Source organism: Centroberyx gerrardi, chromosome 21 (assembly GCF_048128805.1).
Source record: "Centroberyx gerrardi isolate f3 chromosome 21, fCenGer3.hap1.cur.20231027, whole genome shotgun sequence".
Classification (NCBI taxonomy): domain Eukaryota; kingdom Metazoa; phylum Chordata; class Actinopteri; order Beryciformes; family Berycidae; genus Centroberyx; species Centroberyx gerrardi.
This window is the reverse complement of record NC_136017.1, coordinates 9,837,807-9,852,599: the sequence shown is the minus strand read 5'-3', so window position 1 is coordinate 9,852,599 and position 14,793 is coordinate 9,837,807. Positions and strand designations below refer to the sequence as shown.

At 42.5% G+C, this 14,793-nt stretch overlaps 1 protein-coding gene across 1 annotated transcript in view; it reads left to right on the top strand.

Moving 5' to 3' along the window:
* The window catches only part of LOC139917694 (cilia and flagella-associated protein 47-like), a 59,559-nt gene that overhangs the window by 10,610 nt on the left and 34,156 nt on the right, over positions 1–14,793 (top strand). The window contains exons 16-29 of the mRNA XM_078290972.1: positions 630–874; positions 1,563–1,693; positions 2,537–2,659; positions 2,830–2,961; positions 3,062–3,139; positions 6,013–6,160; positions 6,473–6,552; positions 6,935–7,136; positions 7,362–7,453; positions 7,982–8,198; positions 9,152–9,362; positions 12,010–12,127; positions 12,735–12,862; positions 13,890–13,995. Coding sequence (XP_078147098.1) covers positions 630–874; positions 1,563–1,693; positions 2,537–2,659; positions 2,830–2,961; positions 3,062–3,139; positions 6,013–6,160; positions 6,473–6,552; positions 6,935–7,136; positions 7,362–7,453; positions 7,982–8,198; positions 9,152–9,362; positions 12,010–12,127; positions 12,735–12,862; positions 13,890–13,995 — 2,011 coding nt within the window. The remainder of the gene's footprint in view (positions 1–629; positions 875–1,562; positions 1,694–2,536; positions 2,660–2,829; positions 2,962–3,061; positions 3,140–6,012; positions 6,161–6,472; positions 6,553–6,934; positions 7,137–7,361; positions 7,454–7,981; positions 8,199–9,151; positions 9,363–12,009; positions 12,128–12,734; positions 12,863–13,889; positions 13,996–14,793) is intronic.

Sequence of the window (14,793 nt, the reverse complement as noted above, 5' to 3'; positions counted from 1 at the left end):
AAAAATAGACCCAACCTATCAGCCTAAATCCGACACGAAGTGATGAATCAAAATGAGAGTAAGATACAAACTGTCTCCTACATATCAACGCGAGCGCTCCATCCAGAGAAAACTGGACTCACCAACGTTGGGTCTTTTGCCTCTCTCATGCCTTTGATATCCTTTGGAATAAAGTGATCACAGACTGGCTGGGTTGGGAAACATAAGTGCGCTGTATGCCGTTTACTGACATCACATTACACAATTTCAAATTTAGCATCATAGTTTTTTTTTCAGACATTTTCTCCCAACAGCCTGATCTAGGAAATGTTTAAATGAAATCTCATAAGGTACATCCAATGTGTTTGCACAGTAGGTGTTTTCATTACAATAGCACTTTGCATTTTAGGTATTTAGCTGCCAATCTTATTGAATTACTTGCAATATTCAAGTGTGTGTTTGTCTACCACAATTCTATAAGGTCCAGAGGTCCAGAGGTCATCACAAGTATAGTATCAGAAAATGACGTTTGGGGACGTTTTCGCTGCTCCTCACTAAAATACAGTTACATTAGAGGTGCAGGGAACGGAATGTGTACAGCAACATAAATATACATAAGTTTGTTTATATGTGTTGCTTCTTTCCCCCAGACCCGTCTCCTACTCGGTGAACCAGCAACACATTGGTCAGGTGCTGGTCCAGGCTAAGGTCGTTCCCGTGGTTCTGGAACTGTCCGCCACCCAGCTGGTCCTCGGCCCCTCCCCCTCCCTGCTGGCCCAATCAGGATACAGGAGCTCCATCACCCTTAGAAACCGCCGTAACCATGCAGCCGACTTCACGTGGCGGCCGGTCGTCACAGAGAGAGGGATGCTATTCTCCATTCGACCAGCTACAGGTGCTACAGCTGCAGCTCAGTTTTACTGCATTGCTTTTTTATTTGATAGTGTGCAGTAGAGGGTAACAGAGAAGATTGGGGGAAAGAAATACAAAGGTCAGGAAAGGCCAGATTCAAACCGACAGTGTTGATGGGCCATCAACATGTCCCAGCCAAGTGTATTTTTTAACTATTTTCAGACCCAGACCCAGATGCTGAATTCAGTCCAGCTGAAACACACTGTAGTTTGACCTCATGGCTTGGTCAGAGTATGAGAGGAACCAGTCTGCAGGGTTTTCTTTCAAACTGGGACAGAGAGACGCTGTGTCTCATTGTGAATTTTCAACATACTGATGTGGTATTTCCAATCAGTCAACCCATGTTGGTCACTGAAACCCTTTCGAGAGCCCAGGGAGAGTGTTGTTGTCCCTGGGGTTGTATTGTGTGTAAATGTGTTGACATTTTCAAAGCCTGCTGTCAAGAGAGACATTTGTCCTCCCTCTCTTCCTCTCCCTCTGTCTCATTTCCTCCCCTCATCCATTCTGCTTCTCATATTTGGTCTCTCTTTCCGTTTCTCTCCATGACCTTTATTGTGAATAAGAATTTCTAATGAATTCATTTGCCTGGTTACGTAAAGCTTATGTATAGATAAAATCGACCTGGTTAAATAAAGGTTGAATACAACACATCTCTGCTCCCCCCTCCCCAGGTACAGTGGAGGCGTTGAGGGAGTTGGACTGTGAGGTGGTGTGGCAGCCGTCCTTCTCCTCTCCTCCAGAGGGAGACTTTGACCTCTGTGTCCACGAAGGCAACACGCAACGCCTGCACTGCATCGCCAAGGTCTGTGTCCAACTTCGGGAAGGTTAATTTTGTGTGATCTACTCTTGCTTATTACTTGTGGGCTTGGATAGCTCAATGGGTAGAGTATGGCTTTGAAGGAATCATCCACCTTAAAAAACAGCTAGCAATGTATCATCTCTTGGCCCATTTTGTTGTTTGGTGCTGTAGTTTTCTTATTCCTGCAGATAACTGGTCGATGATGTGACATCACCTCGAGGTATCTCCGGCGCAACTACAATGGCATTTTATAGCCGAAAATTTTTCAGCTATCTAAAACATCAATGACAAACATCAGGTTTTAGTGTCAGTCCCTCAGAATCAAAGAGCAACAGCTTCTTTCAAGACTAGATTCCTTTCTATCCATCGTAGAAGAGGCAGAGATACCAATTTCTCCATTGACAGTAGCGTCAACAGTCCATAATGCAATGCAGCCACAAGGCATTTTGCATTTTGAGTAATGTCGCTTTTTCTTTTTTTCTCGACTGGGAAAACTCTCACTCTCTCGCTCTTACTATGCCGCTATCATGATTGCTATCCCTCTCTCCACCTTCACCTATAACCGACGGCTGAATGCAACAGGCTCACTCCTGTTTTCTGGAGATTTATCAAAAGTCATTCTGGGAAAGGTAGGAAATCACTAACTGAAGTAGAAGAGAATGAGGCAGGATTCATCGCAAAATAACTCCTGGAAAGCACTGAACATCACAGACTGATGATATATAACAGTGTGTGAGTCCGAGGGTGGATTTTTCCTTTAACGCTGCCAAAATGTGTTAATCCAATGCCTCCCTTTGCTTTTTCTCTCTCTTTCTCTCTGTCTATCTCTCTCGCCCCTCCTCTCAGGTTGGGTCCACCAGTGTCCAGCTGGCAGAGAGACACCTGACGTTTGGATCAGTGCCTCTTAACATGCCCTCCATCAGAACCGCTGTCTTACACAACACTGGGCAGAAACACGCCTACTACCAGGTGCACACACACACACACACACACACACAGACAAAAACAGAAACTATTTCATGCACTCATGTTGTTGTAACAGGTGCAGTGCATTTGTGTGTTTTGTCTGTGCATGTATCTGTGTGCAAATGTGTGTGTGTGTGTGTGTGTGTGTGTGTGTGTGTGTGTGTGTGAGGCAGGTGCTGGATGTGTGCCCTCTGCCAGGCATGGTGGTGAGTCCATCCGAGGGCATGGTGCCAGTGGGGGGGCAGGCTGCACTCAAGATCCACTTCAACCCTGATGCTGTCATCAAATTTGACACCAGTGTGGAGGTGGGAGGAAGAGAGAGAGAGAGAGAGAGGGGGGTTTGTCTGTTTATTTGTGTGAAAGAGAAAAATGAATATACACAAACTGTGTGTGTGTGTATTACAGATAGCTCTGAGGAACATGAAGTCCATTGAGCTCAGGGTGGGCGGATCAGTGGAGCCTCCGAATGTCGACATCAGTGTGGTGAGTTTCTATGTGTGTGTTTACATTATATGTGTCTGCACACACTGTTTTCTCTGTATTCATTCACAGGTCAGCAGCCACAGCAAGGAACATTGCCACCACTGCTAGAAAAAAATGGAAATGACAAAACATTATAATGTAGTCCCCAATTTATTAAAATTAATTATTTTATCATAATTAAAGCTATTATGTTAAATATGGATTGTACCAAGGATGTGGGTCCAAAAACAAGATGGCCACAGTGGTAGCAAGATGATAGCCTATATGGAAAATATAATTTTCTGACATATACTGTATATATACAGTATGTTATCATGTACATTATCTTGTATGTAATCTTTTCAACAAACTCTTTTGCAAATAATAGGATTATTCAACCGCTAGGCTAATGAAAGGCCAAAAAGGTTGAGAAACATGAGTTCACAACAGGAGGGAACAGATTCACCAGTGAATTTTCTAGCTGACAACCTACAAGTGAAAACCTGCTATTTCTAACCTCAACATTATGCGCAGAAATAGCTCATTTGTTTTAATGATGCACCATGAAACATGTCCTGCCCATTAGAAACAACGAGCAAAAGACAAAAGCATAAAATCTAAAAGACTAAAAACCTTGTTCAGCTCTTATTCTGCTGATTCAGCAAGTCAGGGGAAGATCAACTACACATTCCCTTGAGTAATGGAAGGTTCTGCTTTTCCTCAGTACTCTTTGTTCCTTAACTTCTCTCAGAGCAGCAGCTTTTAAAGGCCTACTCCGTGATCCAGATGTAAGCGAAAAGGTAGCCCCACCAGTGAAATCTCAGACAGGACAGGACTTGCCATTCTCTGATTTTTTTTTTTTTTGGGCAAATTGATTGACTAAGATCTTGATACAAGGATTTACAGTATGACAGCATAACACAAGTTTAAATGTACAAGGGATGGACAAAATGAAAGAAAAGGAAGGAAAAAACGAACAAAATATAGGCTAAATATCAATAATGTAATAAGGAGTAGGGCCATCTTTTGTCCTGGACTGTGTGTAGTGGGACATTGGGACATTTTTCAAGAAGAAAAACCTTGTTTCTTTGAGAGATGAAGGAGGTGGAAATGAGAACTTCCTGTAAAGGTTAAATGATGTTTAGATCTGGTGATTGCTGAGGCCATGGAAGGCGTTTGGCTTCATCCTGGTACTCATAAAACCACTCTTGAATTTGTTTATCATTGTGTATTGGAGCATTATCATCTTGGAATATGGGAACATCATGAGGGGACAATGTTTGCACCCAAGGGCCTCATGTTCCTTTATTGTTATACAACCACGCAGAGCGTTCATCAGACCTAATGAGTCCCACAAGGTGGCTGCTCATACCATGAAAGATCCACCACCAGTTGACAACAGATATCGTGAGTTGAAGGCATCTTTTGGCTCTCTCCAAACGTAAATCCATCTGGATGTGGGCAAAATGGTGAAAGATGACTCATCAGATCATATTACTTTTTTCATTGCTCAGGGATTCAGGTTTTGTGCTCCTTGTTGCTTTGAAAACTCGCGTATAAAAGTGGTGACTGTCCGGCCTCCATTAAAGCTGACACCTGTGGAACTGCCTTTGTAATTGTTACTTCAAAGTTTAAGTCCTTTTTCATGTAGTTTTCATTATTTTTTCCATCCCATGTTTTGAAGCTGTGAAGGGTTTGTTTACATTGTAATATTTTGTTGGAATTGTTGTGTAATGAACCAGTATCTTGATTTATGATGGGTTTAATTTTGAAAAAGCTTATTTTTTCATATCCCTATCAAAAGTCTACTGGATATGGACATACCCCAAAATTCAGATGATTAATAAAACTTTGGATTGGGGTTTTAAAACAGCCCAGCGTGTAATGATGGAGCCTGGGGCACTGTAGCTTGAAATGGACTGCTGGATCATCTGCATGTTTTACATCCTGATTCCCATGGAGGTGATAATACCTTGGCTCAGTAGATGTAGCAAGTAGAAGAGAGGGGGAGGGGAGTTGGGGATGGTGAAAGTAGGGAGCAAAAGAAATTGCGTGTGTGTGTGCATGTGTGTGAATGTGTGTGTGTTCAGGAACAGCAGGGGGGTTGCAGCTTTGAAGGAAATGGAGTCAAGGAGGTACTGCTTTCATACCTCTCTTCTAGTTGAAAGCGGCAAATTACTCTTTCTCTTTCATTCTTCTCATCTGTAGCTGTGGAGTCGCAGAAACGCAGACTTTTCTTGGCAGGAAGTGATTCTTAAATTGTTCTCTCAAACTTCAAGAGAGCTATATGTAGATAAGTTGTCTCACTCAAACTTAATAGATAAAAGGAATGCAGCGACTTTTCACTCAATTCTTTGATCTCTTTGACTCTTTGATCAAGTCGTCATTGTGCAATGAAAAGATTGGTAGCAGGTTTGCCTCTGTGTGTCCAATATTTATTTTGTTGTGTCCCCCATTGGAATATATATATATAGCAGCTTTTCTAAAAACATGAATGACAGGTAATTAAATGCCAATCCAATTGGTTTGCCCATCAGGTATAGACTAATTAATAAAAAGCACAAGAGCGCACTAGTGCATCATTGTTTTTTATACTGTGTGCCATTTTTTTAAGTTAGTAGCCATTGTCCATCTTAAAAATAATTCCTGTGCAATAGAGACTGCATTCACCTATTTTGTCCTAGTTTCTGTGTTCCTCAATTGTTTTTTTTTTTTCTCCCTCTTTCTTCTAAACTTGACCTCTACTTCCTCTCTTTCTCTCTCACTCCCTCTTTTATCTCTTTTTTTATCTGAACTCTTCACCTCCCATCCTTTCCATTTCTTTCTCTCTCTCTCTCTCTCTCGCTCTATCACTCTAATCTACTTTCCTCCTGTCTCTCCTTCCCTCCTTTCAGTCCCACTTCCAGTTCTGCGGGGTCCATGCCGGTTCTCGGCGAGCGATACCGTTCGCTCTGACAAACCGCTCGTCGGCCGCGGCCCGGGTCACCTTTGACCTGTCGGAATATACCGACTTCACCCTCCCCCTCCCCCGGCCCTCGGCAGGTACACATGTAGTATTTCCCACAGGTTTTGATGTTATTTATGGGGGCCGCTGGCAGAGGTGAGGGGTCAGAAAGGACTGTCTGTACATGCAACACATGAAGTAGTATTATTATGTTATTGTGACAGTTTGGGAAATCTATTTGTTATATATATCTATGCATGGGGAACACCAGACTGTCATAGAATGCTGGTAATATTAGCTGTGTTTACACCACTGAGACATACAATATATAGTCATGTAGTTTGTTGTGTTTCAGCTTGTGTGTACTTCTGTGTTAGTTTGTGCTTGTGGGTGTGTATTGTCAGGAGCAGAGCAGGAGCCAGGAGTGAGTGTTGTGGAGCTCCAGGGCTACGAGACAGTGGACTGCTCCCTGGTCTTCTCCCCCACCCAGGTGAGACCTTGACCAGCCTCACCTAGATAGATAGGTATATTAGGTAGGTACTGTAGGTCGGTAGGTATTTAAAAAATCTTCCAAAAAGGAGAGAATTTACATTGATTTGAATCAGTAATTTGACCCAGCTATGGTTTAGACAATGATGTTTTGTATTTCAGGATAATCTCTCTAACAAAGTTGTAAAAAGTGCACAAGTTGGAGATCTAGCTTCTTTTCATCTCAGGGCTTGGACACGTTTGTTCCCAGATTAAAAAAATAACATGCTTACGAATTCTGTATGCAAATGTGGTACATTAAAATATGTCAGTGACGAAGACAAGGAATGTCAAAGAAATGATAGACTGAACACGGATAAGTGGATGTGTTTGTCTCCCTGCAGGTGGCAGGCTATGACTTCAACCTGCCAGTGATGGTCAACGGTGTGAGATGTCCCACTCCTCCTCCTTCTCTTCTCCCCACTCCCCCCTCCTCCTCCTCCACCACCTCCTGCTCTCTGTCGGCCGGCAGCAGGAAACATATCGTCACACCACGCCCCCGGCCCGTCACCATGGCGATTGGGTCGCGGCGCGTACAGGCCACAGGTGAAGTCATTGACAATGAGTTGGAGTGTGTGTGTGTGTGTGTGTGTGAGAAAGAGAGACATCAATATTTTAACTACCTTAATGGAAATTGGAATTAAATTGAAAATAGAATTGAAATGCTGTTAGATTTGTGTGTGTAATGAACGAGTTGCAAACATGGCACTCGATTCAGGTAGCTGAATATAATGGATTTTTTATACTATTTTCTTTTTTAAATGGTTTTAGTGTTGTGCGCCCCATTGGAAATGTCCCCCTCCAGCCTCCAGTTCCACGTGGAACCTTTGGCTCCACACTCTGATGCTTACACTCAGGTATCAGTTTATGCCTCCATTCATCCCTACCTTTTTCTGTTATTTCCTCCTTCCTTTCCTCCCTCCTTCCATCTTGCTACATTCTTACCGTTCTTTCTTGCTTCCTTCCACCCTTCCTTCCATCCTTTTCCCCCCATTTAATCCTTCTCCTCTCCTTCCCTCTCTCTCCTCCCCGCCCTTCTTTTCTCCTTTTCATTCCTCTTTTCTCCTCTGATTCTTTCCATTTCAAATCCACCTTTCACTCCTGTCAGTGAAATATCGTCTTGTGGTGTACACTTTCTTACTGAACCACTTTCTGAGAGACATGCAAAATTATTCTTTGTTTCTTTCTTTTATTTATTAGCTTCTGTGTTTCTGTATTCCAGGATTCTTGTCAGTATCCTTCTTTCTTTCTTTCTTTCTTTCTTTCTTTCTTTCTCCTATTTACTCTCCAACTCTTTCTTCCTGCCTTCCTTCCCCAGCCAAAGAACAATAAACACGCCACTGCACATCCATCTCCCTCTTTCCTCTCTCTCTCTCTCTCTCCCTCCCCAGACGGTGGAGCTGAGGGCAGTGTGCGTGGAGAGTGTGTGTTGGCGTAGTGTGGCTGGGGAGAGCGCGCGCTGGTGGTTTGACTGCAGTGCAGCAGCGCTAACAGCAGGGGGCAGAAGAGAGGAGCAAGTCTTCACTGTGTCTCCATCATCGGGAAGTCTGGGGCCCGGTCAGACCGTCTGCCTGGCGGTCAGCATGAAGCCCGAGGCTGTCAAGATAGGTCAGAGATGATTGGAAACACACACACACACACACAAACACATTCAATTTCTCTCACATACACACATGTTCAGACCACACCATGACAATAAATATCACTTTACCTCTCTCTACCACACACACCATACACCAGGAAGAAAACAACAACATATCACTCAGCTTTATACAGCATAACACCTCTCAAAAGCATTTCACTTTCAAGAATAGGACAAAAATTCAAAATTAATAGTAAGTAAAAAAACAAAACAAATTAATTCATTCAGTTTAGACCGTTAAGTCATGGATTCTTAATATTTTTCAGTGAGGGACCCTATAATGAGGAATTTGGTTTCACCATGGGACCCAGGCTCTTATGAGAATACTTAATCTTGTCATGTGGGGAGCCACCAGAAACAGGCCAGTGGTCCCTTTTGGGGTTTGACCCATAGTTTTAGAAAGAATGTTGCACTGCCTCATCCCTACACAGGGTTTAGAGATGAGGCTCTGTCTGAAGACTCATACTGCTTCCAATTTAGGATGCAATTTGATTGGATTTCATTAGGTGACATTTAAAGAATCCCTGGGGGGAAACTGGGTCATTACAGCAGCAAATATATTTAGATAAGGATATAAATAGGAATATAACAAATACAATGCACTGAACGTAACACAACAAATTATTACAACGCAAAGAATGTGTTAATAGAACATATTGAGGATAAACTCATGAGACACAGAACTCATCTTGGCTTGAAGAAGTAAACTACCTCAGAGCATTTTTAAATGTAATCCCATTGGAATGCCATGTCAGTACCATCTGTGCCTACATATGCTGATGTTGTACTATGTATTGAGAGTAAAGCATAGATAGTTTTTGTTTATATCTGTTGCATACTGTTATATAGGAAGTATACACTGACTATGAGCTTTTAGATGCAACCTGAGTGCTCGACGTGGTTTGTCTTCCTCTCTTAGTGTCTGGCAGAGTGACCCAGCTGTCCCTCCCTCTCTACCTGGGGGAGGAGGGAGGAGAGGAGGGGCGTCACCCCTACCGAGAGCTGTCAATCACCGTCACCCTCCACCTCCCCAACATCACCATCCTCCCCCCTCGAGTCCTCCTCACCCCAGTTCCTCTGGATGGCAACGCCACAGCTACTGTCACCCTGCTGGCTTCAGGATATCCCAGGTTGGTCTACACACACACACACACACACACACCCACACACACACACACACACACACACACACACACACACACACCAGTGTTTTCTGCTCACACCTGGCCCTGTTCCAAGATCAGTTCCAGTAAGTGTTACAGTTTACAAATGCCTCGTATTTGGATATTTACATCATGATGTATGGACAATCGTGCTGTAATTGCAAATGTAGTGTCAGTTTTTTGGGTGGGCTGAGCAACAATGATGATGAATTTTTATTGTATTTACATTTTTCTAGCTTGAGGCGATTGGCAGTGGCGAGCCACTGTTGCTAAATGAATGCCAATGAAACACTGCCACATACATAAACTGGTTACATTATTCATTTCAGTGGGATTTTTATCAATCATGCCAGGACTCATTAACTGGCAGGTCTGGACTAACGTCGGATTTTGCTTACATTGTGATCCAATGAGCTAATCCACGTTCCTAGGTGGCTCACATTGTATTCAGATTTCAGAGTGGACGGCAATCTGGCTGCAGTATTTCAGCGCTGGCAGCGTTCTCTGACCCACATCCCCATGACTGAACTGGGGAACACAGAGCATGCATAAACTGCTGGCGTCCACTACTATCTCCTCAACAATACATGTCCTGGGGGGGCAGGCCACTGTATAACATCTAAAACAATAAGAGAAGAAGGGCTGCTCTTGTACCTACAGCCAAACTGCTGGAAAATTGCTCATAATATTACATGTGAACATCAAATCTCTCACGTGTCAAATGTGGACACATTTAAATGGCCAGAGCTGTGTTTGAAGCTGTGTGTTATGTTTGTTTAATTTAATTTAGAAAGCTTGCTGTACTATCAGACCTAGGACTTCCATTAAGCCTCCTCCACTATTCGTAATGAGCACTGCAAACCCGTCACAGCTGTCAAGTGTGTATCGTACAGCATATTCGTCTCTACTTACATCTGCCATTGTTGCTGCACCTCATAGGAATACGACCAGTCTATTCAGTCACCTCAAGAATCCTCACAAAATCCAGTATAAGTACATGCAGGCCTGGGGTTCTGCAGCTTCCTGTCCTTATCCTGTCTCCGCTACACAAATGTCTATAATGGGAATACTGTTGAATGAGGCTCACTAACTTTGTTCCCATTCATTGCGTTTGTGATCACAATATTTGGTGAAATAATCAAGACTATCGTTTTAGTTATAATTGTGCGGTCCTACATCTAATTGCAGTACGTCTAATATACATACAGTATGTCTTTGTCTGAGCTATGTATTTTGTACTATTGTCTGTTTGCACATACACTTGCACATGAACCTACTGAATAATTGCTCAAGACGGATGTCCTGAACAGACCAACCACTTATTCATTCCCTTTCCATTTCTTCCTCCTACTATCCATCTAAAATCGGCATCCATTGTGTGCCAGCATCTCAAATAGGATAATCCAGCAACAAATATAGATATTTAAATAAATAAGTTTATATTTGTTGTCAAGTATGTTTTATTAAAGAAGGATTTCAAGAATGTAGGACATGAGAACACAGTCTACATTTTCATTTGAGAAAAACAAAGCAAAAGATATTTAATAATAATATCCAACATAAATAAACACAAAAAAAACAACAACAAAAAAAATACTGTTAACACACCCACCCTCCCTCCCTCCCTTTCTGCTCAATATGTAGTATATGACAATAAAGGTTGCAATGGAAAATAATAGAAAACAAAAGGTGAAAAGTAATAATGGACAGTCGACTATACGAGGAGTGTCCAAATAAGTTTATATTTGAGTGGAAAAAGTAATCAATGGATAAAAATAAATTATATACATGTATTTTTTTTGTCTGTACTTAAACCATTTATTCTCTTTTTATTCATTATTTTGCTCACCAATTACAGTGGTATCCCATTTATGTCAGCACTTTTAAGATTTTCTTGTTTACATCCCTTGCATTGAAATATGTATCAATTTATTTGACGGATTAGGCTATTTTACTAAATTTTGGCACATATATTCAGTTATCTATTGTCCTATTTTCTGATTCTCTTATTTAGTGTTTTTTCTTTGTCAATCAAACATCAGGTGGACAGACTGGAGCACAGATCACAAAATGGGTGTGTCTAGTGTTGCACAGTGCAGAGGACAGTTTTTGTGCTTCAGTGAGTGACCAGACGAGTACAACAGTGACCACCGAGTAATGACTGGGCCACGACGTGGATCCGAAAGACTCAGTGGCCACGTCCAAATCAAAAGCTATCATCCCTACGTTGTACCCTGCATGGATAGATTTTTGTGGAAAACTTACCCAGGGAGAAGATCTTGGCACTGGGAGCCCACATGACAGTGTTTTAAATCATACAGAATTCTGCAAAGCAAGTTTATCTGCTACCTAGAAGTTAAGATAAGATAAACTCGAGGGGAAATTTGTCTTGGACGGTTCTGGCAGCTTGGTGAAAATGTGTCTTTTTCCTTGTGCAGTGTCCTTCACAGGTGCCTGTTGGCCGATTAGGGTATGGACACAGACTTGTGCCATCGAACCCTCAACAACTAGGACGATTAGCTAATGACATGTCAGAGTCTATGGCACACAGTGGACGCCATACTAACTCTCCTTCCTCCTCTCTTTTTCACACCTCCTCTCACCACTTTTTCAGTGGGACCAGTGTATCGGCGGAAGTGGGTGAGGTGGAACTGGAGGACGGGACGAAGGTGCAGCCTGTCTCCGTCATCTTTCCCCAGGGTAACACCATCCCTGCCCAGGCCCAGGACCAGGTACAGTCCTGTATTGAAACCAGAGTTTACCCTGTCGTGTAAAAGTCAGGATGGGCCACCTCACCAAAAATCGATCTCAAAGAATTAGATAGTTATTGGTGTCAATGGAAATAAAATGAAATGAGTGAATGTAACCCATCATTTGAAATTATGAAGTTGGTGTGAATCTGGCTCACATGGATTATATGAGATCACGTTACTGCATATCCACACCTAGCCTGAAAATGGCTGTTATGCATCTCCTGTGGCTGTATTTATTTAAATCTGTGTCTGCATTTACTTTTTACTTTTACCCGCTCTCCCTCTCCTTCTCCTTCTCATTTCATTACTTGTATGCGCACTGTGGCTAGATATCATCACGACTGCGTAGGATTCCAGTCACAATGCGAGCCTGACATCTCTCATATCTAGTTTTAAAGATCCTGTGGCAGTGTGAGGAAAAACCCGATTTGTGTGCATCCAGTGATCGGATAAGAAAAGTAGGATTGAAATGACAAGTGTAATCGACTTTCCTGGCTCTCACTGACACTTAACTCTGAAGTAAAGCAGAAATGCCTTCGTGATCTTTGAAATTATCTCACTTTGCCACTCCTGTCTGCAACCCTAGAACCATCTGATAGGCAGCCAGCACCAGGAGGCCAGCTCAGCCTCTCTAATCTGCACCGTGTCCTTCTGCTCCGCCATCCCTCTGTCCCTCTGTTCAACCATCACCTTCACCGACCACCTCCACAACAGGTAACCTGTTACACTGCAACATATATCACCACTCTGCATCTCTTTTTCTTATCTACTTTCATTAATCTGTCTATCCCCTTCACTGACCACCTCTCTCTCTCTCTCTCTCTCTCATTCTTCTACTTTTCCATAGCTATCTCTCTTATATCTTTCTCTTTCCTCTCTCCCCTCTCCTCCAGTATCACCCATAGTGATCAACTCTCTGTAACAAGCTACCTCAACCACCTTCACCACTTGACCTATATTTCTTCCATCTCTGTCAACGCATGACTCCTCTCCGAAACACGGCCATGGTCCTACAATAAAACATTTTCTTTACAGCAAACAGGCCACAGTAGTATGAGGTGTTGTTATTTTGGTAGCAATTAAATGCACTACAGCCACAACAACAACTGTGTACAACTGTGTATTAAACTATGGAAAAGCAGTCAAAGTAAACGATAATGCCATGTTGGTACGTCATGAAAGTTTCCCTAAATCATAATGTACTGGGTGTAACAACACAATGTAAGTATAAAGGAACATAATGCACTAAAATAGGTAGTTAAAAAGCAAGAGTTCCACATCACCTGACATAAATGTTGTTGAGTGAAATGTAAACTTTTTAATGCAGCAGCTCGCTGTTAGTTAACATGCTATAATAATGATACTGTATAATCCCTGTAGGGAAATCGCCTGCTCCCCCTCCAGGGAGTCAGAGCGCAGCATCAGCTACAGAACAGCCATTCTGCAGCTGCTAGGGAGTCAGTGTGTTGCTCAAGGACATTTCAGCTGGGAGGATACTTGCAGACACGGGGGCTTGAACCCGCGTCTTCCAGCTGAAGGGCGATCTGTCTAACCACTAGACTTCGACCGTGAAAGCTAAAGTTCATGTTGCTCTCTGAGTTGTTACACTCTTGCGAGCACATTATGTTTTAGAGAAACATTTGTTAAGTACTAAGATCAATTGATTGTTGAATCAATCGGCTAATTTGATTTTCTCTCTCTCTATGTTTCTCTCCCACTCTGCCTCTCTTCTTCTCTCCAGGTTTCAGGTGGAGGTGTGCGCTACGGCTGATAACTGTCTGCTGACAGTCTGGCCCTACATGGCCCTGCACCGCTCCCAGCAACAGATAGTTCTCAAGACTGGTATAGCACACACATACACACACACACACACACACACACACACACACACACACAGGGTGACTGAAGTACCGGTTTGGCTGATTAGGCCTGATGAGGGCTTGCATAAACAACCAGTAGCTGGTGGATGTGAGTGCCAATTATGGTCAACTACACTTAATTGTGCTGGAAATACATGGCAGTGTTCCCTGAAGCTATTCAGGGGAGCAGTCTTGCAATATTTGTGTGGAGCACTCTTGCGTTGTCGGCTCCATAATGAAATTTTGACAGGCAGCCACCTTACAAGCACTAATCAAATCCTCCATTCTCCATGTACATTTGAGTTAAAATTTCACACAAAATTGCAACTACTCTATCATGATTCTGGTAAATCCGTTACTAATTCTTACAATTTGTAATTAGTAGGGCCTATCTCTGTTAGTGCACATTCTTCAGCTAGTGTTCCTATGCTGTGCAGTCTGATATGAATTATGAATTGAATTGAATTTCATTAAATTTGCTCTGTTTGTTTAAAATCCAATGTGATAATAAATGAGAGGGGTCCAGGGTAGAAATGACTGACAGTGGAGGTCTGCCGCTAGATCTTATTTTAATACATTCCAAATAAGTGTATCTTATATTTCATTCAGTGTTGTACGCATTTAGAGAAAAAAGGGGGAAAAAAAGCTGATAAATTGCTTTTTTTCCTCTCCTGCAAAATGGTTTTGGCCTTCAAAAATATCTAATTGCCAACCACTTATACACACACACACACACACACACACACACACATACACACATACATGCACAAAGAAATACACACAAGT